Genomic DNA, 23,209 nt, shown 5'->3' on the forward strand with positions numbered 1-23,209 from the left:
GAGATTTTAGGCTAGTAAGTTGAGTTTATTATCGTCTGTACAGTATGTAAATTAGGTACCGTAAGTCTAATACAGCACTAATTTTATACATTTCTTGTGAAAGAAACATTTCTTATTCAACGGCCATAAAAATTATTTATATTAATGATGTCTCCAAAGGTCAAGTTATTTTTCTGCGAAAAATTCGTTATCAGAAATCGTGGCTGCCGTTTCGTGCGCTGTTCTGCGACAAAAAAGAAGCTTGAGCAACGGCGTAGTCGAACGGTGCACACTCGGTAAGTAATCGTACAATTTTTTGTTTATAGCATAGTTTATACGGATTATTCCCAAAAAATTATACATGTTTTGGAAATGTTGAGTGGAATTAGTCTAGAATCGGTTAATTTTATAGAAGAAAACCTTTCAAACAGCCTTAGTCTGTAAACTTCACACGTGTCAGGCTGCGATTGGCTGATGTATTTAATGATTCCTACAATGTAAAATTCGATTAACATGGAACGTATCTAAGCGTTATAGGGGGGCTACTGTATTATTATACAAATTAATATAAAAATAACTTAAAATTAAAGTAAAATTTTTTTTATTTTTGGTTGCATGTTCCACTATCCCTATTTACTCTAACATGGTGTGTTAAAATGACCTTGTTTAATGCTGTTTCATTTAGTGTTTTCTTGTCTAGGAAAACATCTCGTTTAAACGAGGTCTTACGGTAATTGTAATTTTATCTATATAGAAAATATATTTCTTCTTGACTATACATACATAGATGAGTCTTTGTCTACTTTCTGTCCTTTCACACGCTGTATGAGGCAATAACAATTCCACCGGCGAAGTCGACCTTTCTATGTAGGCTACCGTTTGCCGTAAAATGTAAAACAGTTAAAAACATCCTCTAGCGGTGGCTTACAAATTAATAATTACATTTTGTTAGTAGACAAAGACAAATCTATGTATGTATAGTCAAGAAGAAAAATATTTTCTTTATAGATGTCATAATTTGTCCTGGCAATTTTTTATTTTTTATTGTAATTTTACTTAATTTATTTTGTGTTGTATTATGTATGTACTTTTAATTTTCAATTTTTAGTTATTACATGCATGTATAATCTTTATTTTGTATAAATATACATATTTCAAGACATAATTGTGTTGTTTATTTATTACAACATTGTGATTTTTTTTTTCAAAAATTAAGCTATGTGTCCTCGATAGTTTTTAAAATTATTATTGCGCCCTTAGCAACAAAAAGGTAGCCAATCCCTGTATTAGATCATTCATCAAACTGTTTTTGCATTTTATTGTACTGAATTTTTATCTTTGAAAGGATTAAATTTAAATCAATTTTTGATACTTAATTAATAAAAGTGGAATTCTTTTGACTGATTAAGATATAGATGTTTTTTTATGTACCCAAAATTTTTCAAAGTAAATTTGTTTTATCTATTTTTTGATTCTCACCATAAGTTTTAGTACAATTTTTATAGAGAAATTTTATTTAAAAATATTCAGACACCAAGAGGGATCTTTGTTATGAAAGGATTCATAGTGTGACATGTTAAAAAGGAGAAAGGTTGGAGTCAAAGGTTCAGAATCAAAGTCAGACTATTTGTTACCAACTCCACCACACTGGTTATAATATGTCATTTTTCCTTGAAAAGAGCATTTGTGTAAACGAAAGTAACCTTTTAGAGTCTGGATGATAATTGGAAAAGTAGAGGAGGGCTAGAGAGTAATACAGTCACCCTAGTTCCCCTAAAATAGACACAATTAGAATTGACCAAGTGCAATCTCTCATTGTGCCAACTATACATCTATTAAAGATCATAGTTACACATGTGGTTAATCAGTTACTGGTTCTGAGAGAGTGTTACAAGTTATACAGGGTTTGTACAGTACATTTGCTGCTGAGAATATGATAGATGTCTACATAATAAACATCCTTACTAGACTCGATATGTTTTAAAGCTACACATCAACCAAAGCCGAATATTATCGGGCCAGAAACAGCTATATTACTAATAATTTAATAAACAATTTGGTATTAGAGTTAGGTGTTAGGTGCCATCTCTTGATAAATTTAATAATTATAAATTAATTAAATAATTTAAATAATAATTTTAGAATTGCTGGAAGAAAAGAATCGGCCCGAAGCGGGACTCAAACCCGCAAGCAACTCCTGCTTACCATGCAGATGCATTGCCAATTACACTACCCAGACCTTCAGTCCGATTTCCTCTTCCAGCATATATAAGCTAACAATATAACCATTGACGGTTATTACATAGCCGTTTCTGGCCCGATAATGTTCAGCTTCAGTTGATGTATAGATGTCTACATAGTTGATTTCCATTCAGTTTCAATCACTTCTTTTTTCTTGAGTCCTGAATATTGAGAATCTGATCATATCTCTGCAATTCATTTCCCACACAGTCCATTGGCAAATTCCTTGTCAGACTTCCAAACACTCCTTCAGGCCCAAAATCTCTATTTTTTACCTTTATGTGTCCAATTACTTGGATGGACAGTCAATTTTTATCCAATCACCTGAATGACTGCAGGTTTCCAGGTAACGGTCTGGCCTCATACAAGAGCTTTGATGTCTAGTCATTGTTGCTATTGGAAAAAGGACACCATCTAACATTTTATTTTTGTTTTTTATTTTTAAAGTATAAATTTTTACTAGAATAGAATTATTTTAATTTCTGCAGATGAATAAATAAATAAATTTGGAATTTATGATATGAATTTTAAAAGTTATCTAAATTATTTAAAAATTTTTATGATAAAAAAAAATAATTTATTTTCAACATTTAAAATTTTTCTCTATTTCATTCTTTTTCAGTTTTAGTATTTAAAATTATTATTAATAAAATTGTATAATAATAATGTTGACAAAACTGCATCAAACAGCTGGTTAGATCGGGGGATGCCTCTTTGGGGAGATGGAAGGATTCATGATTGCCATACAGGATCAGGTCATAAATACTAAAAACTACAGAAAACACATACTCAAAGATACAACACTCACAAATGACACATGCAGAAAATGTCACATCATGCCAGAAACTATACAACACATTACATCTGGGTGCAAGCTCTTGGCACAGACAGATTATTTACACAGACATAATCAAGTAGCAAATATAATACACCAAGAGCTTGCAAACAAACACAAATTATTAGACATTCACGAACCATACTACAAATACCACAGACAGTATTGGAAAACAATCTGCACAAAATGTACTACAACAGAACCATAATCACAGATAAAACAATTTACCACAACAGACCAGACATCATACTCATTGACAAACACAATAAAATCACATACATTATAGAATAGTCATTCCAAACACTCACAATATACAAAACACATTCACTGAAAAAATCAGCATGTACACGGAACTTGTCCAGGAAATAAGGCATCTGTAGAGGATGGAAAGGGTGCTTATTGTACCTGTCATTCTCTCCTGTACAGGTGTGATACCCCACACACTACACAAAAGCCTGGGAACATTACAATTGAATAGAAATACATACATCACAGTATAGAAGGCCACTATATTGAATACATGCCATATTGTTAGGAAATTTCTAAATACAAACACTGACACACTTATTTAATTTTAGCTTTGTTTTTCATTGCAATGCCTTGACTCTGGTCTGGCATAGTACACAGCTACCAGTGTCAACCGAGTATAACCCACTAAACCCAACATAATAATAATAATGTTATTATTATTTGATAAATAGAACAACTGGTTGATCACGTAGAAAATGGGATAAGTAATATACAAGTGTATGAGCAAAGTATGTATGAGGGAAGGATGATAAAATATTTTAGCCATTTATGGAAATTTTGTTAAAGACACAAAAGAAAGAAGATATTGTTATATCTTAGTTTATGTATTTATTGAACAATTCTTATTTGATAGCATTGAAGTTATTCTGTTTAAATATTTGAATTTGTCTAATAATATTTTTAAATTTATTACGAATGAATTATATTTTTTTGTAATTTCAGAAAACTTTATATCAGGATGATTCACTTCAGAATTCAGTCGAAACTACATCTACACCAATGAATATATCAACAATAACAACGGGGACAAATGGTCATTCATTTCAGATAAACCCATTAAATGAGAATGAAACTTTAGTATCTTATTCTTCAATTTCTAACACTTCAACAACAAAATGCAATTCTAATATTCCAGGTAAGTATACAAAAAATTACTTTTATTAATCCAAAAGAAATATTAATTTTTTAAGAACAGAATTTATTTTCACATCATTTCAATTATGCTTTACACCTGATTAGAACAATGTGAAAATAATACATACATTTTCCAGTTCAATTATTTTATCCCTGGAAGAAACTTTTAATTACATATAATAGGGCTTTCAGTATATCATCAATATAAATTTCAGATGTTTGGAATTATTTTATTTAATCTTTTTTCTACATATATATTAAATAACTAGTTATTTAATATATATCTTTGTATAAATCCGATATTTTTAAATTTCAAATTGGAGTAAGTTCTATATAATCAAATTCTGTTGTTTTCTTTTTTTTTTTTTATAAATTATGATGACGCTTGAGTATAACAAGCAAAAGTACTAATTAAATGTTTTATTTTGAATTTGTGTATCAACAATATGTGACACTAGTTGAAACATATGTATTCCTGATGAGTGTCAACTCCAATATACTTATCTTATTCTAGTGATTTTAATTCTTTTGTGTATAATGTTCTTACAATCTAATATTGTTTACGGCAATTTTTAGATCACTGCCTAAAAAAATTCTTTGTTTGTTTGTTTATCTGCATTAATAATGATCAGTTGAAGAGAATTATAAATTTAAAAAAATACATGTGTTGTAACACTTTGATTTTTCTTTTTATCTGCATTAATAAAAATATAATTCTATATAAAATGAAATCCTTCCAAAATTACTGTTGTTTCCATTTTAGACATTTCTTTTTTATGTATTTAATAATTATTTTAAAATAAATTTAGTTTTTACTAAACATATACAGTCATGCTTCACATAGCATATAGGCAATATCCAACTACACATAAATCTGTGGTTCCATAAGATTATAATATTGGAGAATGGAAAATTTTGTGGAAATCTTGAGGATGATCTTATGTGATGGGAAAATATAGTTAGTATAGGAGAAAACTTATTAAAAGACTTTGCAATGCTATCTCATGTATCTTGTGTACAGTACAATGCAATTGTGCTCCCAGGCATAAAGTTTAATATGTAATCAACATTACCAAGCTCTCGAATATAAATTTTCAAAAAGTTTGCAAAAAGATTTTAGAATTTTGCAGATTTAAAATAAATATTATATAAACAAAATTGTGCACCTAGGAATAATTACAGTATTAATCAGAATGTTCATTATGTATGTATGTTAGGCTCAAAGACTGAAATCGCTCATTGAGCAAAAAAAACAACCACAACATGTTGTGGTCGTTTCAATGGCCACGAAGCAAAATTTGCATTGTGGCTGTTTTTAAAAATGGCCACAAAGTGAAATTCATGTCATGGCAGTGGTAAAAATGGCCATAACGTGTTGTAACTAACTCAAAACAACCACAAAGTGAAATTCGCGTCATGGCTTTCATGATATTTGACCACTATGCGTTGTGGTGATTAAGAAAAGCCATAACGCATTCTGAACGTTAGCTGATGCAACCATGATACAGGATCACATGATGCACAGTGGTTTGTAACTTTAAAATATGGATTATAGGTTCAAAACACTTTTATTTACAATTTTTAATGCCAAACAACATTAGTTCTACAAGTTTTCCTGGAAATTTAATTTTCATACTTAAAAAAATTTCAAAGAAATAAAATATATGGAGAAAAATACACATTTATTTCTTATGTTTTGCTAAAAAGTGCTAAAGATCTAATTACATATACTTGCAGGTGCTTCATATACTATATGCTATAAAATAAAAATCAGCTGCTAAAGTTAAAAACCACAGTGTGATGGATTTATTACGGTTAAAAGCCACCATATCTTCTGGATGTTAACTAATAACGAGCAGTGATAAGATAATAAAACTTTCTTTTTCATTATGATTTATCTTCAATCATTTTATATATGCAGATAACAAAATTATTCACCATATACAGAAATTTAACTTGGTTACTTTACAACAACATTCAATTATTCATGCATTTTATGTTCTTTGAGTGACATTTGCATTTTTATCAATACAGTATCTTTTACAGTGACACATTATAAACCCTTGCTACTTCCAGATGTTAACATGGATGCTGAGTGACATGTTAATAAAGTTGAGGGTGTGTTCTGAATATTAATAAGGTTACTGTAGAAATTGTAAATTCATTACAAGCATAAAGTTGATTAAGAAGACTTTCCATGTTTTCTAACTGACCTGATGACCTGATAACTGAATAGAGACCTGATGGATTAATGCTCATAACAACAGCTAAAACATTTCTAGGACCTGCATGTCCCCTATCAACATTAGGCACCCTAACTAAAACAATCGAACCAATTTCAACTGCAGAAAATTACCCTAAATTGAGAAAACTCTCCGAGCTTGAGCTCAAGCTCGAATAAAAGAAAAGACGAACGATTCTATGATGCAAATTCCTGTACTATTATTGTGAAATAATAATCAGAACAATTACTGTTTTTGCAAATTTTAATAACTAAAATGTCTTAGGATTTTTAGACTTTATCAGAGGTATTAATTTACATCTGATATGGAGAGTGCCAATGGCTCAATGGCATGAAGGTTGAGAAAAGCGAAATCCTACTCAGGTGTAATGTACAGTAATACCTCGGTTTTCTTCGACTTCGGTTATCGTCAGTTTCGGATGGATTATTGACGAAAACCAAAATATCACTGTACAGTGTACATCGATGTACCTAGCATCAATCTGCATTATTTCTTTAGTTTCTGTTGTCCTATCCTAAAACCCTCCAGTTATAAGGAAAAACAGAATGATTTTAGGCTAAAACTTTTTCCAGCGAAATTTTTGGAGTGATGAGTAATAGCATCAGAACATAGGGTAGTTTTACACTAGATTTACCCTAAATATAAAACTACCCAAAACATTACTCTGAGAGGTTGAAATTACTGTAGAAAAGGGTAATTACCCTAGAAATGGCAGCACTGGTCGAGAATGAACACAATACAAACTCCGCAAGTGTTTGCAATGTGCCCGTTGACAAGTTACAACCTATTATCCTTCGTATTGTGGTTGCATCAGCTAACATTCAGAACATGTCATGGCTTTTCTTAATCACCACAATGCTTAATGGTCAAATATCATGACTTGAATTTCTTGAATGCTTTGTGGTCATTTTAAGTTAGCCACAACACGTTGTGGCAGTTTTTACAACTACCACGATGCAAACTTCACTTTGTGGCTATTTTTACAAACAGCCACAATTTTTTTTCGCTCAATGAGTGATTTCGGTCTTTGAGCCTAACATATATTAATATACAGTATCTTGGCTATTTAGTCAATACAGGTATGTTATATTATCCCATATAGCAGGTGTGGCCAAACTTTTATCCCTTAGGGGCTACTTTTTCGGTAAAATATAGTCTGCGAGCGACTATGAATGTGTCATGTTACTGTCTGACACATGATTTTGCACCATTTTATGCAATTGCCATTTATATGTGCATGCGTTAACATTCATTTGCATTGTTCATTGGGATAAATATAAACAGTATGGGTACATTGCACAGACAGTCTATTATTGTAAGAATAAATTATCAAATTAAGATTTTTAAACATTAATTTAAGTGAAAGCAAATTGTTCAACTTTAGCTTCACGGGCTACTTTCAAAACCTTTGTGGTCAACCGCGGTCTACATGTTGGCCATCCCTGCCATATAGGCTTGATAAGTTTGTATATAATATAATGTTTACTCAATGTCCAAATTGCATAATATCCTATTTCACAGAATGCATTGTATGTATTAAGTGACACATGATTTTAATTATTTAAAGTTAAAACAACATATGCATCTTTGAAAAATATCTATTAAATGAACTGTTTCTCTTGTATTAATCCAAAACTCATAAAATTTTTTTAATACTTAACAGTCACATCTGGATGTTAAAAGTGTACCATGAAAACCCAGATGAGGGGAGTCAGTAAGTAACCCCAACTCTAAATAAAATTTATACATTGTAAATGATGGGGGTTAGAAGTTGACCCCAAATTGATATATTTTTTATTAATATGTTTGTTTCTATAACTTTGGATTTTTAAAATAACTCAACTTTTAGAACTCAAAACAATTTTTATTGTTGAAAATAATTATTATAAAATTAAGTTAATTTGCACTCAGTACATGTTTTAACAATACAGCATTCCTCTTTTGATGTATATCTAGGGAAAATGTATTTCACACACTTTGTACAAGATTTCATATATTTTCCGTCTTCTGATCTTGGACATAGAAAGCATCTCCCTTTTTAGGAATACTTTTAGTAGCATTCTGTGTTGCTCTTCCCTTTGGTTCTGTTTGAACTGTCCCTCTTGAAATTTCTCCCACTTGATTGCATTCAAAGCCAAATACTTTTAGTGCTGATACTGAACTGCTATGTAAACCTTGGGAATGTTCAGATATGTATTTCATGTTGATTTGACGTAATAATTTGCTTAGACTCTTTAAAAATCTTTTCTTCCTGATTCAAGTTTTGGATATTTCTTGGCGCAAATTTCATTTGCCTCGCAATAAAACACATACAAATTATACGTGACTAGATTGATAAAATTAAAAAACACAGCCAATGGTCATTTTGTTCCACGCTGACAGCTATATGTTCTAATATATTTGTCAAGGGTATCAACTCCTGCTTTGGTTGAATTATAATAATGAATAATCTCTGGCTTCTCAGTTAATAAATATACTTTATAGTTACTACTATACTGAGGATTACAATTCTTCAAATCAAAATAATATAATATTCACACGGGTGCAATAATCCGTCATGCAGCATCAGATATTTTTTTTATAGGAACCACTATAATTACTGAATTTTTGTCAAATATACTCCAAAGTATTCACAAATCATAGGGGATAAAAGTAAAAAAAATTAAAATTTTAAAATTAATATTTTGAAATACAGTGGAACCTCGGTATACGACCTTAATCCGTTCCTGGTGTTTGGACTTATACCGAATAGGACGTATACCAAACCAACCTTTTCCATAAGAAGTAATGTAAAAATGATTAATCCGTTCTCATGTAAAAAAAATGGCTGGCTTTAAACACCTCGCTTTCCTGGCTAGTTTCTGCTTGATTTTTCATGAGAGCAGCATGTATCCTTTTAACTTTCTCGCAAAAAATTTCTTCCGATACGCTGTCGCCGGCACACTGTTTTTCAGTTATCCAAAGCAAAAGCAATTTCTCGACATGATCTAATGTCTTTGATCTCTGTTTAGAAATTGATTTAACCCCTTTCGTAACGTTAGCAAATTTAATAATGTCTTTATTTTTCATGATTGTCGATATCGTCGTTCTCGGAATACAGAGTGCAACAGTTAAATCTCGTTAAATCTCGAACACGCGTGCCACCTTCATATTTCTCAACAATCTCTTTTTTCAGTTCCGTTGTGATTCTAGTCATTTTTTTATTTTTCTGTTGCCCTTTTGCAATTCATGATTAATAAAAATAATAAAATGTTACTTACAAATTAAAATCAGAAGAAATTTAACAAAGTTATAAACCTTAGCATCGCGAACGTCTAGTCTAGTGTAGTACACCGATAATGCTAATTGTTCATAGATGGCATGTATAATTGAATTAAGTCGATTACTGAATAAAAGTCGTATATCGAGCAAAATTTGTTTCGTCCAAACAGGACGTATTCCGAATTGGACGTATTCTAAAGCAGACGTATACCGAGGTTCCACTGTATTAATTTTTAAAAACATTAAAAAAACAAAAATATGAGCAGGAGTCACAAAGTGACCCCCGTCATCTGCATGCGACTGTTAAAATAATTGAGAGAAAATATAAATTATTCATTTTGTATAAATAATAATCAAAATTAAATATGTTTGAAAAGTTATTATATAATTAACTATATATCATATACTTCATAAAATATGTATATAATGCATTTTCATTTTCAGCACTATATTATATTCCTCATGCTAATCATTTTAAATAATTATAATTAGAAATAAAAATATGTGTAATTAAACAATAGCCTTTTTATTCAAGAATTAGGCTGAAACCTGCTGAGGTCCAGTAGTGAAATTTATTAGCATATGTGGGATTGCAACTTCACATATAAGATGCAGGATAATTTTTTAAAGCCTTTTTTTTTTAGAAAATGTTACATTTTATATGCTATAAAATATTGTATTTGTTATTAAGTCATATATTAGAACTTGGCTGACTATTCATACCATTTTGAGCTGGATAATACAGGTTTTTTAGTCTGTCCTGGTCATTCTGCCATTTTAGTAACATTTTCATTTTTATCCTGTTTTTGAAAATCAAAAAACATAGCTCTCTAGTTATGCATTAAACACATTCATATATTATTATTCTGAACTTGTAATTTGTTAGAAAAAGTTTATTCTGCATTGATAAAGGGCTTAAACTGAAATAGATACTACTGAGGAAGAATACAGAATAGTTTTAATTAAGAGAAACAGGTAAAATTTTATTATTTAATAATTGGTTGTTAATAAAGACAAGAGTAAAACTAAATCCTTGGAGAAATGGAATAAAGAAAAAATTGTTGTAGCTGACACAATTCAAAATATTTAATGAAATGCACAAAAAAAGATCTTGAATTCAATGATTTTAATAATCTGATAGAATTAGTCTTTTATTTTCCAGGAACTAAGCTTATGTAGAAAGAATATTTTAACTCATGAATTCCTTGTTGTCAAAAGAGAAGTTGAGGTTAAATATTGAAGTGATGAAAGCAATTATAAGACAAAATTGCAACTTGTACAGGTAACCCCCATATAACAAGGCACTTCTATAGCACAGATTCACTCTAACATGGTTCGAGAATTGGTACCATCCCCCGTATAACACGGTACTTTTATAGCACGGATTCACTCTAACACGATTCGAGAATTGGTACCATCCCCCGTATAACACGGTACTTTTATAGCACGGATTTACTCTGACACGGTTCGAGAATTGGGTAAAACCCTCATACAACAGGAAATGTAATAAATTTTTACATACTTAAATAATAATAGTTCACGAAAATTATTATTTTCGTGAACTATTAGTACTTAAGTATGTAAATTTTCTCTTCTCGCCTTCTGTCGATACACGTGGTCCTTCTCGAAACTTGTTTCAATGTTGCCAGATCGCGACGCTTCTGCTTCTGATGTTGCCGAATGTTTTTCCCTTATTCCATACTTGCTTTATTCTTCATAAGTGCTTAGCACCATATAAGGAAATTTATAAAGACCTTTTAACTAGAAGCAAGCAATCTAAAATTACATACATTTTGCAAAAGGTAAAGCATGGATCTGAAGATAATGCAGAAAAATGCTCAGAGGATAAGGATAACTTGCCAAAAAGAAAACGCTCTCGGTTAATTAATAGTGTTTTTAGTGATGACGAAGAAAACATTGTTTAATTTATATTAATATGTATCACTTAAAAAAATTTTAATGAAGATATTTATCTTAATTATGAAAATATACTAGCATGTTTTTTAATTTTTGGAACCTAACCCTCCTTTTCGTATTAGTTCTTTGTTTCGTATAACACGGATTCGCATAACACCACAATTTTTCAGAACGTAACTACTGTGTTATACGAGGGTTACCTGTATTTGTTGGCTTTGGCTTCTCCATTTTGTTATGGCATCAAGAAATGGTTAGCTTAATTATAACATGACTGTAATTGCATAATGACTTTTCAAACACATTGTATTATTTAGATTGAAGTTATTGAAATGTAAGGTTTACTTTAATTAGGATGTAAGTAGAATAAAAAATATATTTAATTTTCAGATATCAAACCAATATTAAGATTTGATGAATCTACAAATTTTCCTGTTGCATCATATAAGAATAAAACTGTATTCTCAGAAATTTCCTCATTACCTGGTCCAAGTAATTATTCAGGAAGTCTAAAATCTGAATTACTACAGAACAAAAGTGATGAAGGTAAGAAATTTGATTTAATAAATGTGTAATTTAATCTCATATATTGAAATATTCTGATAATCTTCAGAATATTTACTAAAAACAAAATGAATATTTATTCAAATTATTTGTTTTAAAGTAATAAAATCAGATATGTAATATATTTTCTATAAATTAGACAATAAAAGAATTAGCTCCCTTATTTTATAATGATTCAGCTAACAAAATTTTATATTTATTTTAGTTTTATTTTAGTTATGTTTAAAATAGTTATTTGAGTTCATAGAATAAAATTCAAGATATATTATCTAATTTAATAATTAAGTGCAGTTTATTTTTACTTCAGATTATTCAGTTAGATCATAATTTATTGTACTACATTGTTATTCAAAAAAGCACAGAATAATTATGATAACAATATAAACCAACAACAGAGGGCAGATGAACACTGAGGAATGGTAATTACTTACGAATGTTACATGAATGTGATATATAAACAAATAACAAAACATAAAGGCACTTACAATGCATACAAGCATACCTTACTGTATATGCACTACAAAGAAAGTAGAAGGATGCCATAAACAAAGAAAGAGCACCTGGGGTTCATAGAATACCTTTGAAGGATCATAGGATTGACAGAGACCTAGTTTATGTAGGTTCCATGAAAAGATCCCTCAAACAGCATGTAAAAGAGCACAAATATGATATAAACAACATGAAACCATCCATTACTGTCTATTTATGCCTCTGACAACAAATGTTGAGGTTAAACTTGACCCTGTGAGGTTAATAAATTATACCTGACATAATGACCATATTAGAGATNTTCTGTAATATTAATCCAATGTTCTGTTCAGGTAATCCATGTTGGGCACTCACCATGTTGTCGGTGACTAGGCAAATCCAACATGGGAACAAATAAAGATCCCTCAAACAGCATGTAAAAGAGCACAAATATGATATAAACAACATGAAACCATCCATTACTGTCTATTTATGCCTCTGACAACAAATGTTGAGGTTAAACTTGACCCTGTGAGGTTAATAAATTATACCTGACATAATGACCATATTAGAGATTTTAGAGGCCTTGGAGATTTTTAAAGCAAGCTAGTTAGGCAACTGTATTAACCATAAAGACAAAAAACAAATTTCATGCACTTGGTAGGCACACTTTGATTTGATCTTAACACTGTACTCCCATCCATTCACATCTTTACACTCCTAAGATACCGCTTAATGTGGGGGATGTGTTCCTAGACACCAAAGCGCTAAACGAAATAGTTAAATGAAGTCATTTTAACATTTTAGAGTAAATAGGGATAGGGGAATACGCGACCAAAAATAAACAAATTTTATTTTAATTTTAAGTTATTTATATATTAATTTGTATAATAATATATGCTAAATAACACACAAACATATGCACACAGAAATGTAAAGTTCATTTTTTGTGATGAAGGTCCTGACTTTTCTGAAATTCTTGTTCTTTTGCAATAAAGTCGTAATGTTTCATTTGTCGCTTTTTTTATTTCCTTAAGCAAATGTCGGTAGCAGAAGATCTCATCCAAAGTGCCTCATTTTGCTTTTGCACTCCTTTCAAAATCTGGATCATTTGCGGCAATTTGATCACAATTTCGGTTATCTTATCAAACTTTTACTAAGGAAAGCTATAGAGAAATTTTTTGGGTTCTTTGTTTTCAGAATCGCTATTTTCTAGTTCCACATGAATTCCATGTTCTGCCAGTTCTTGAAGGTCATTGTTGGTAAAGCTCTCACCAGAAACCTGCTGTAACTCCTCAATATCCTGCTCATCTATATCTCCTAGTCCTGCTATATTGATTATGTTGAGTTTGGTCAACCTAACGATACAGCAATAGGCTCTTCTCATTGAGAATTCTTGGGTACCTTCAGCCATAACTTCTTCCAGACTTCATTCGTGCATTTATCAGTTAATTCTTGCCAAGCAAAGTCGATATTTCATATGGCATCCATGATGTTATATTTTTTCCAAAATTGCACCAAACAAACATAGATTTAAAGAAAGTACACTATCTTTTGCTGATTGGTTTGTGTTCACAAATAATTGTATTATATTTACAAATCAATGAAATACTGTGATAACTTTAATCAGCATAAATTTTGAACTTTTTTAGGCTTTAAGCAGACTGCGTTATATCGAATTGGCGTTAAGCGAGGCAGCGTTAAGTGGGATCTTACTGTATTTATAACCTTTTTGAATTTATTGATTAGAATTCTGCAGATTTTTTGTTTGATATGTTTAATTATAGAACTTGTATCTTTAAACCTGATGCAGACCTCAGGAGTAGGTCGAAAACTTCATATTTTGTTAAAATGTTTTAATAATTTTTGTTATGTATTTGTTACAAAAAATATCTCATAATATGTCTACTGGCCAGCCAGTTTGGTGCTCATTTCCTTTGCTAAAGGAAGTATTGAGGAAACCCAATTATCAATGTACATGAGAATACTAAAAACTTAAAATTTCAGCCAAATGAGTTTTTATATAAGATGTATTTTAGCTGTCCCTATAATATTGGAAATGTTAGATATCAGTTTAAAGTATTAATATCCAATAATGCATAATATCAAGTAATTCTGATACCAATTTGATAATTGGTCACTCACTAAAGGAAACTATTAAAGAGAAATGAATATATAAACAGGAAAATTGCAAAGAATTTTTTGAATTATTCAATATTGTGAGGGTTGGTACCTCTTTGATGGCTTCTCAGGATAGACACCACCATGTCTGGGGGGGACACAGAAGCTGTAGCGATTTGGAAATAGGTCATGCGAGCGGTCGCATTACTGAGTGATCTGATTCAGGATGGAGTGAGAGAGAGAAATAGTGCACCAGAAGTGATTACACAGAGAGTAGGCTAATAAAACAACATTTAATTGTAAACTAAGATGTTAAACTACAGGAAATACATTCCTCATTAAAGAGGGAAAAATTGCTTTCGTGGTAAGAGAGAGAGTTTACATAAAAAACCACATGATGATAGATACCTGACGTATCGGTAGTTTCCTTTGATTGGAATAACCTTGATTTCCAGAATGAGTACGTTGGTTGTGAGAAAAAAAAACTCCAGTTGGGCAGAGGATAACGCTGGTTCAATGTTCTGTAATATTAATCCAATGTTCTGTTCAGGTAATCCATGTTGGGCACTCACCATGTTGTCGGTGACTAGGCAAATCCAACATGGGAACAAATAGGTGAACGGGCCGAAGGCGAGAAGTACAAAATATTCCAATCAGGTGATGACTAAGCTTTCAAAAAACAGGCGACTGTACAGTCGGCAGGATGGATGACGACTGCCCAAAAATTGGTCTGTTGCTATATTCACTTGACAAACTTGCAACAATAGGTCAGGAGGTTATGAGAAAGCATCCCTTAATGACTGAGAACTTACCGAATGATTAACTCCCAGGTGTGAAAGTTGACATTTAAATGATAAAATGGTATTGTTAAAGATTTAGGTCAGGCCATAGTTACGTAAGTAAACAAGGCTGAAGTCTCACATTATGCAAAAACAATATTTGTATAAATGCAGAAAATCTACTGGTGTTACAGTTAAGACCAGTGCTTTCTAGAGTAATTACCTTTTTCTATAATAATTTCAACTCTCAGGGTACTGTTTAGGGTAGTCTTATATTTAGGGTAAATCTAGAGTAAAACTGCCCTGTGATCTGATACTTTTATTCTAAAAGTTCTTATTGTATACTTGTAAAAGAAATCTATACCAGATTTGATTTCAGTGATGACATTTTTTTCATATCTGCTTTTGCTTGAATCTGAAAATTTGCAAAATTTAACAGTGAGGTTTTTGGAGCCGTTGTTTAAAATGTTTAACAATGTTAAGGTTCAAGCAATTTACAAGTTATAGACAATGAATGGCATAACTTGGGGTCAAGAAGTTATACTGTCAGATCCTACTTGTCAGAAATATTTAATTTAAAAAATGCTGCTGGAGAGTTTGTTTCAAAATCTTGAAAAATCGTTGAGTTTATTGATGATATTACCAGCTTCCAATGCATCTGTTGAACGAATATTTAGTCAGCTACATTTGTGTAAGACATTGCACAGATATTCTTTGAAAACTGAAATGATTTGTAATCTAATGCATGCACAGTCCAGTATTAAAAAAAATATTGTTTTATTTGAACCTTCAAAACAAATGTTAAAATGCAAATATATATATAAATAAATGAATTTTTAAAACTGATCATTTACGTATTAAAGTATGTTTGAAATCAAGTGAATGGCTTATTTAATTTTCTATCTTCAGCTAAGATAGATAAGATTACATGTTGAAAGTGAATTAATTAAAATTAAGTTAAATAATTGCATTCATTACATTTATGAAAATACTTTATGATTAAAGATCAGGCAAGATTTTTCTCGTTTGTCTAATTGGGATTACCAAATTAAAACATTAAATATCTCCATATCAGATGTAAATTAATACTTCTGATAAAGCCTAAAAATCCTAAGACATTTTAGTTATTAAGATTTTTAAGAACAATGAATTAAGAATTGTTCTGATTATTATTTTATGATAATAGTACAGGGTTCTGTGCCATAGAATCGTTGTTCTTATTTTTTTTTTATCCGAGCATGAGCTCGACAATGGTTGTTTTCTCAATCTAGGGTAATCTAGGGNAAAATCTACTGGTGTTACAGTTAAGACCAGTGCTTTCTAGAGTAATTACCTTTTTCTATAATAATTTCAACTCTCAGGGTACTGTTTAGGGTAGTCTTATATTTAGGGTAAATCTAGAGTAAAACTGCCCTGTGATCTGATACTTTTATTCTAAAAGTTCTTATTGTATACTTGTAAAAGAAATCTAAACCAGATTTGATTTCAGTGATGACATTTTTTTCATATCTGCTTTTGCTTGAATCTGAAAATTTGCAAAATTTAACAGTGAGGTTTTTGGAGCCGTTGTTTAAAATGTTTAACAATGTTAAGGTTCAAGCAATTTACAAGTTGTAGACAATGAATGGCATAACTTGGGGTCAAGAAGTTATACTGTCAGATCCTACTTGTCAGAAATATTTAATTTAAAAAATGCTGCTGGAGAGTTTGTTTCAAAATCTTGAAAAATCGTTGAGTTTATTGATGATATTACCAGCTTCCAATGCATCTGTTGAACGAATATTTAGTCAGCTACATTTGTGTAAGACATTGCACAGATATTCTTTGAAAACTGAAATGATTTGTAATCTAATGCATGCACAGTCCAGTATTAAAAAAAATATTGTTTTATTTGAACCTTCAAAACAAATGTTAAAATGCAAATATATATATAAATAAATGAATTTTTAAAACTGATCATTTACGTATTAAAGTATGTTTGAAATCAAGTGAATGGCTTATTTAATTTTCTATCTTCAGCTAAGATAGATAAGATTACATGTTGAAAGTGAATTAATTAAAATTAAGTTAAATAATTGCATTCATTACATTTATGAAAATACTTTATGATTAAAGATCAGGCAAGATTTTTCTCGTTTGTCTAATTGGGATTACCAAATTAAAACATTAAATATCTCCATATCAGATGTAAATTAATACTTCTGATAAAGCCTAAAAATCCTAAGACATTTTAGTTATTAAGATTTTTAAGAACAATGAATTAAGAATTGTTCTGATTATTATTTTATGATAATAGTACAGGGTTCTGTGCCATAGAATCGTTGTTCTTATTTTTTTTTTATCCGAGCATGAGCTCGACAATGGTTGTTTTCTCAATCTAGGGTAATCTAGGGTAAAATGATGGCACTGTCATAGTTCCACCAGAAGCAGGCGACAGCACTGGTTAAGACTATCAAATGATAAACCTGAGTTTGTCTTATAACCAAATTCTGTTTTAATCAGGAGACAAAATTCAGTTGGCAAAGAAATCCACTATGCAACCCAAAGTGCATAAAAAATAAAAAATTTTTTTGCCAACTGAATTTTGTCTCCTGATTAAAATGGACTTGATTATAAGACAGACTCAGGTTTATCATTTGATAGTCTTAATTGGCACACCAGTAGGTTTTCTGCATTTATATGATATAAAGTCTGCTATAGTAATTTAATTTCTAAATCATTTTATATACAATATTTTATTTCTTTATTGTAAAACTAAACTAGTAAGCTGTTATAAAAATTTATAATTTAATTTTAGTTTTCAACATACAAACCATATAACTAGTATATTTGTAGTTATATAACAATAATATTGTAAATAGGTTTCTAATAAATAAATAAATTATTTACTTTTTGTCTAGAATTATTGATAATTGAAGAACAAGCACAAAGATAAAATAGCTTTAGAATGAAATACTTTTACTGAGTACAATGCTTACAATTAGTTACAATTCTTTGGTAAAATGCAAATTTTTTTAAAAATTTGTAATTTATTATAGTTTTCATAAGATGCATAAAAATTTATTAATTAAAATTTAAAACTGTTAATAGTTTTTATTTATAATAAATATTTTTTACTGAGATTTGTAATTAATTAATTAATATTGTCTATTATTTCATTCAGATAAATTTATCTAACAATCACAGATTAATGTTAATTAACTGTTTATAAGAAATATCAAATGTTAGTTTTTACAGAAACTTTTTGATTATGAAAATACGAACTATATGAAAAATAATGATTTTAAGAATTTTCATATTGTATAAGTTTAAAATTGTATTTAAACATAAATTTTTTATTATTATTGTGGTGTTTGTGGATTTATTTCACTTAGATTATGTACTGGTGCCTAATGCTATGACAGATCAAGATCAAGGCATAACTAAGAACAAGCTATTATTTTGTTTATATGCTGTTTGTATATGTATCTGTGCTTAAGAATTTCCTAACTGTGACAATGCTATTATGAAACCCTGTCTCTAGGCTTGTTTAGTGTTTATGGTATATTGCATATCACATGTGCAAGAAAAGAGTGCAGGCATGATAAGTATCTTATCCATTCTCCATAGATGCTTTGTTTCTTGTGAGTTCTGAGTATATACTACAATTGTACTATTTTTTAGTATATACTCAGAACTCACAAGAAATTTTATTGTTGCTGTTTAGTACAGCTGTGTCTATAATTTATGTAATTTTGTTTTGTTTGTTAATATTATTATTATCATCACCACAAAAAGAAAACAAAATCATTCATGTATTGAACTGCATGAAATTTTCCTGCGCATAGATAGTCCAGAATTTAGTAGGTTAATTAGAACATTTTTACAGAAATGCATGTTCTGATATAAGGATATTTATATGAATTGTAATTCCTTTAAATATTAAATCATAATTATAATAATGACTTTATTTATATTAATTTTATATTCAATAATGATCAATGTAACAAAAGATACCATTTCAGAAACTTTGCAGCAAAACTATTTACTAATATTTTAAAAAAATTATTAATATGAAATTTGTTCAGAAATATGAATTACTTATGGGTCTTGCTTACTTAATTTTTTTATTTGAATACTTGATTAATAGCAGCTACTTATGAATGTACCATATTTACTTGAATATAAGATGCACTTGACATTCTGTCAATATATGAACAAGAAGCCATGAGTTCACAAAATTTGCCTTGAGTTGTCTATTTCTGAAAAAGTATCCATAAACAACAAACCATTGGTTTGTTGTTTATGGATACTTTTTCAGAAATAGACAACTCAAGGCAAATTTTGTGAACTCATGGCTTCTTGTTCATATATTGACAGAATGTCAAGTGCATCTTATATTCAAGTAAATATGGTACATTCATAAGTAGCTGCTATTAATCAAGTATTCAAATAAAAAAATTAAGTAAGCAAGACCCATAAGTAATTCATATTTCTGAACAAATTTCATATTAATAATTTTTTTAAAATATTAGTAAATAGTTTTGCTGCAAAGTTTCTGAAATGGTATCTTTTGTTACATTGATCATTATTGAATATAAAATTAATATAAATAAAGTCATTATTATAATTATGATTTAATATTTAAAGGAATTACAATTCATATAAATATCCTTATATCAGAACATGCATTTCTGTAAAAATGTTCTAATTAACCTACTAAATTCTGGACTATCTATGCGCAGGAAAATTTCATGCAGTTCAATACATGAATGATTTTGTTTTCTTTTTGTGGTGATGATAATAATAATATTAACAAACAAAACAAAATTACATAAATTATAGACACAGCTGTACTAAACAGCAACAATAAAATTTCTTGTGAGTTCTGAGTATATACTAAAAAATAGTACAATTGTAGTATATACTCAGAACTCACAAGAAACAAAGCATCTATGGAGAATGGATAAGATACTTATCATGCCTGCACTCTTTTCTTGCACATGTGATATGCAATATACCATAAACACTAAACAAGCCTAGAGACAGGGTTTCATAATAGCATTGTCACAGTTAGGAAATTCTTAAGCACAGATACATATACAAACAGCATATAAACAAAATAATAGCTTGTTCTTAGTTATGCCTTGATCTTGATCTGTCATAGCATTAGGCACCAGTACATAATCTAAGTGAAATAAATCCACAAACACCACAATAATAATAAAAAATTTATGTTTAAATACAATTTTAAACTTATACAATATGAAAATTCTTAAAATCATTATTTTTCATATAGTTCGTATTTTCATAATCAAAAAGTTTCTGTAAAAACTAACATTTGATATTTCTTATAAACAGTTAATTAACATTAATCTGTGATTGTTAGATAAATTTATCTGAATGAAATAATAGACAATATTAATTAATTAATTACAAATCTCAGTAAAAAATATTTATTATAAATAAAAACTATTAACAGTTTTAAATTTTAATTAATAAATTTTTATGNATTACTGACAAAGGAACAAGATATATGGCACAAGAGGTTGCTAATTATGGTATATTACATTGAATCTATGATGCATCATCTTTTTAGAAATCTAAAAATCTGAAAAATGTGTCTTACATTCAAGTAAATACAGTATATATTGATAATTGATTTCTCAGAAATTTGCATTAGTAACATTAACAGAACAATAACATGAATAATTTATAGTTCAATGAAAATTAAATGTTATTTAAACAGAAAATATCATAAAGCTTTACAAACTGGAAATAATTACTATTTTTATTCCCAAATATTAGAATTGTTGATACTAAAGAATATTTTTATAGAAAAAAAACTGATTTAAAAGGTAATTACAAAATACATAATTATATGAAAATACAATACATGTTTTGTATTACAAAATATTAGAGATCAAAATTAAACAGATGTTATATTGTCTGTTGGGGAGGTATTTTTGCCTATAGCATTACCTTGTAATAAGAAAAGAATCATTTTCAGATTATTTATGCCATGAAAAGCTTGTATTGAACATTTTTTAAAAAATTAATGTAAAATAAAAGATTTCTCAGTGAAGTTTGAAAATAGTGATTCCATTTAATTCTTAGATGCATGATGATGTATTGTATTAAAAAAAATAATAATAAAGAGAATTAAGATTAGTTTCATGGTGTGATCAAATCAAACTGGAAAATAAAAATTATGTTTGAAAATGCAAAAATTGATTTTAAAATGTATTAGATAAATGCTGAGTAATGTTTTATACTGTTCATTCTGTTATATGTTATAATAATAAATTTGAAAATTGATAATTTGTCTTTCTCTGCATAAACTTAAAACAGTTTGAGTAAATAAAAATTGACTTTGGATTTACCCTTTCTTTTTTTATGAAAATTTAAGAAAGCATTTTAAAAATAACAATATTTTGCATAAGTAGATATTTTTACTATTATGTAGTTTCTGATGAAAGTGAATAATGGTTCCTCAACACTATAGATTCAGCTATTCATTTGTTATCATCATGTAAGTAAATAATTTGATAAAATTATAAATCTGAAACTTCATATAAGATTTTGGAAATGAAAGTTATTGAGATATAATTAAAAACTACAATAATTTTGTATATTCAGAAAACAATAAAGATCAACAGTACTTAGTATATTTAGCAGAAATGTTACTTACGTCTATTGAATTTTATATTTAAATGCTTTCTAAATGAATTTTAAATTTAACTGCATAACTTAATTAAAGTTATGATACAATAAATACAAAAGCAAAAAATAGTTTATTTAAAGCAGTATTTTATAGTATGTTTATTGTATTATGGATTAATAATTGAATGAGAAAATGTCATTCCTGCTATGAATACAAATGAGAATTAAATGTTTACTGTATCTTTTACAGTGTGTAAAGACTCTGAAGGCATAGAGAAGCAATTTCTGTGTGGCATTTGTAGAAAAGGATTTAAAAAATACAATAATTTGAAGACACATCTGAGAACTCATACAGGAGAGAAGCCCTTCATGTGTGATGTTTGCAAAAGAGGATTTAGTCAAAAAATTCATTTAAAGAAACATTTCAGAATCCATACAGGAGAAAAACCTTTTTGCTGTGATATTTGCTATGAAAGGTTTTCATTAAAAGGAAGTTTGAAAATACATCTTCGAATTCATACTGGAGAAAGACCTTTTACTTGCAGTTTTTGCAAACAGACCTTTGCTCACAGAAATACACTGAATTATCATTTAAAAACCCATACCAAAGAAAGGCCTTATGTTTGTCATCTTTGTCAGAAAACATTTCCTATTAATAGTCGCTTAAAAAGACATATGGAAAGCCACTTGAAATAATGAATTGTTTTGAATTGTTTAAACTGATTTCAGAGAAAATTACCAAATAGTAAAACATGTTTTCTCTATAGCTGTTAGTAAAAAGATGCTATAAACTATAGTGTAATGTCTGATTTAAATACTTGAAGTGATTCTAGTACTGTAAAAAAGTATAAAATAGATTTTTTTTACTTAGTTGTGATATTTTCTGTTATACTGGAAATAATTTCATGGAAATATCAAAAAAATTATTTGTTCTGTATTGTTATAGGAATTTTACCATATTAATTGCAAATTTCTGTAAAAAAGCAGTTAAAATCAAA

The 23,209-nt window shown here is 29.1% G+C and overlaps 1 protein-coding gene across 1 annotated transcript in view; it reads left to right on the forward strand.

Annotated features, from left to right (window-relative positions):
• Nucleotides 1-22,958, forward strand: part of LOC111623884 (B-cell lymphoma 6 protein homolog) — a 94,250-nt gene extending 71,292 nt beyond the window's left edge. The window contains exons 8-10 of the mRNA XM_023366612.1: nt 4,028-4,220; nt 12,028-12,183; nt 22,462-22,958. Coding sequence (XP_023222380.1) covers nt 4,028-4,220; nt 12,028-12,183; nt 22,462-22,907 — 795 coding nt within the window. The 3' untranslated portion in view covers nt 22,908-22,958. The remainder of the gene's footprint in view (nt 1-4,027; nt 4,221-12,027; nt 12,184-22,461) is intronic.
• Nucleotides 22,959-23,209: the final 251 nt, after the last annotated feature.

This window comes from Centruroides sculpturatus, unplaced genomic scaffold (assembly GCF_000671375.1).
Source record: "Centruroides sculpturatus isolate CEXI.00-Female unplaced genomic scaffold, Cexi_2.0 scaffold325, whole genome shotgun sequence".
Taxonomy (NCBI): Eukaryota; Metazoa; Arthropoda; class Arachnida; order Scorpiones; family Buthidae; genus Centruroides; species Centruroides sculpturatus.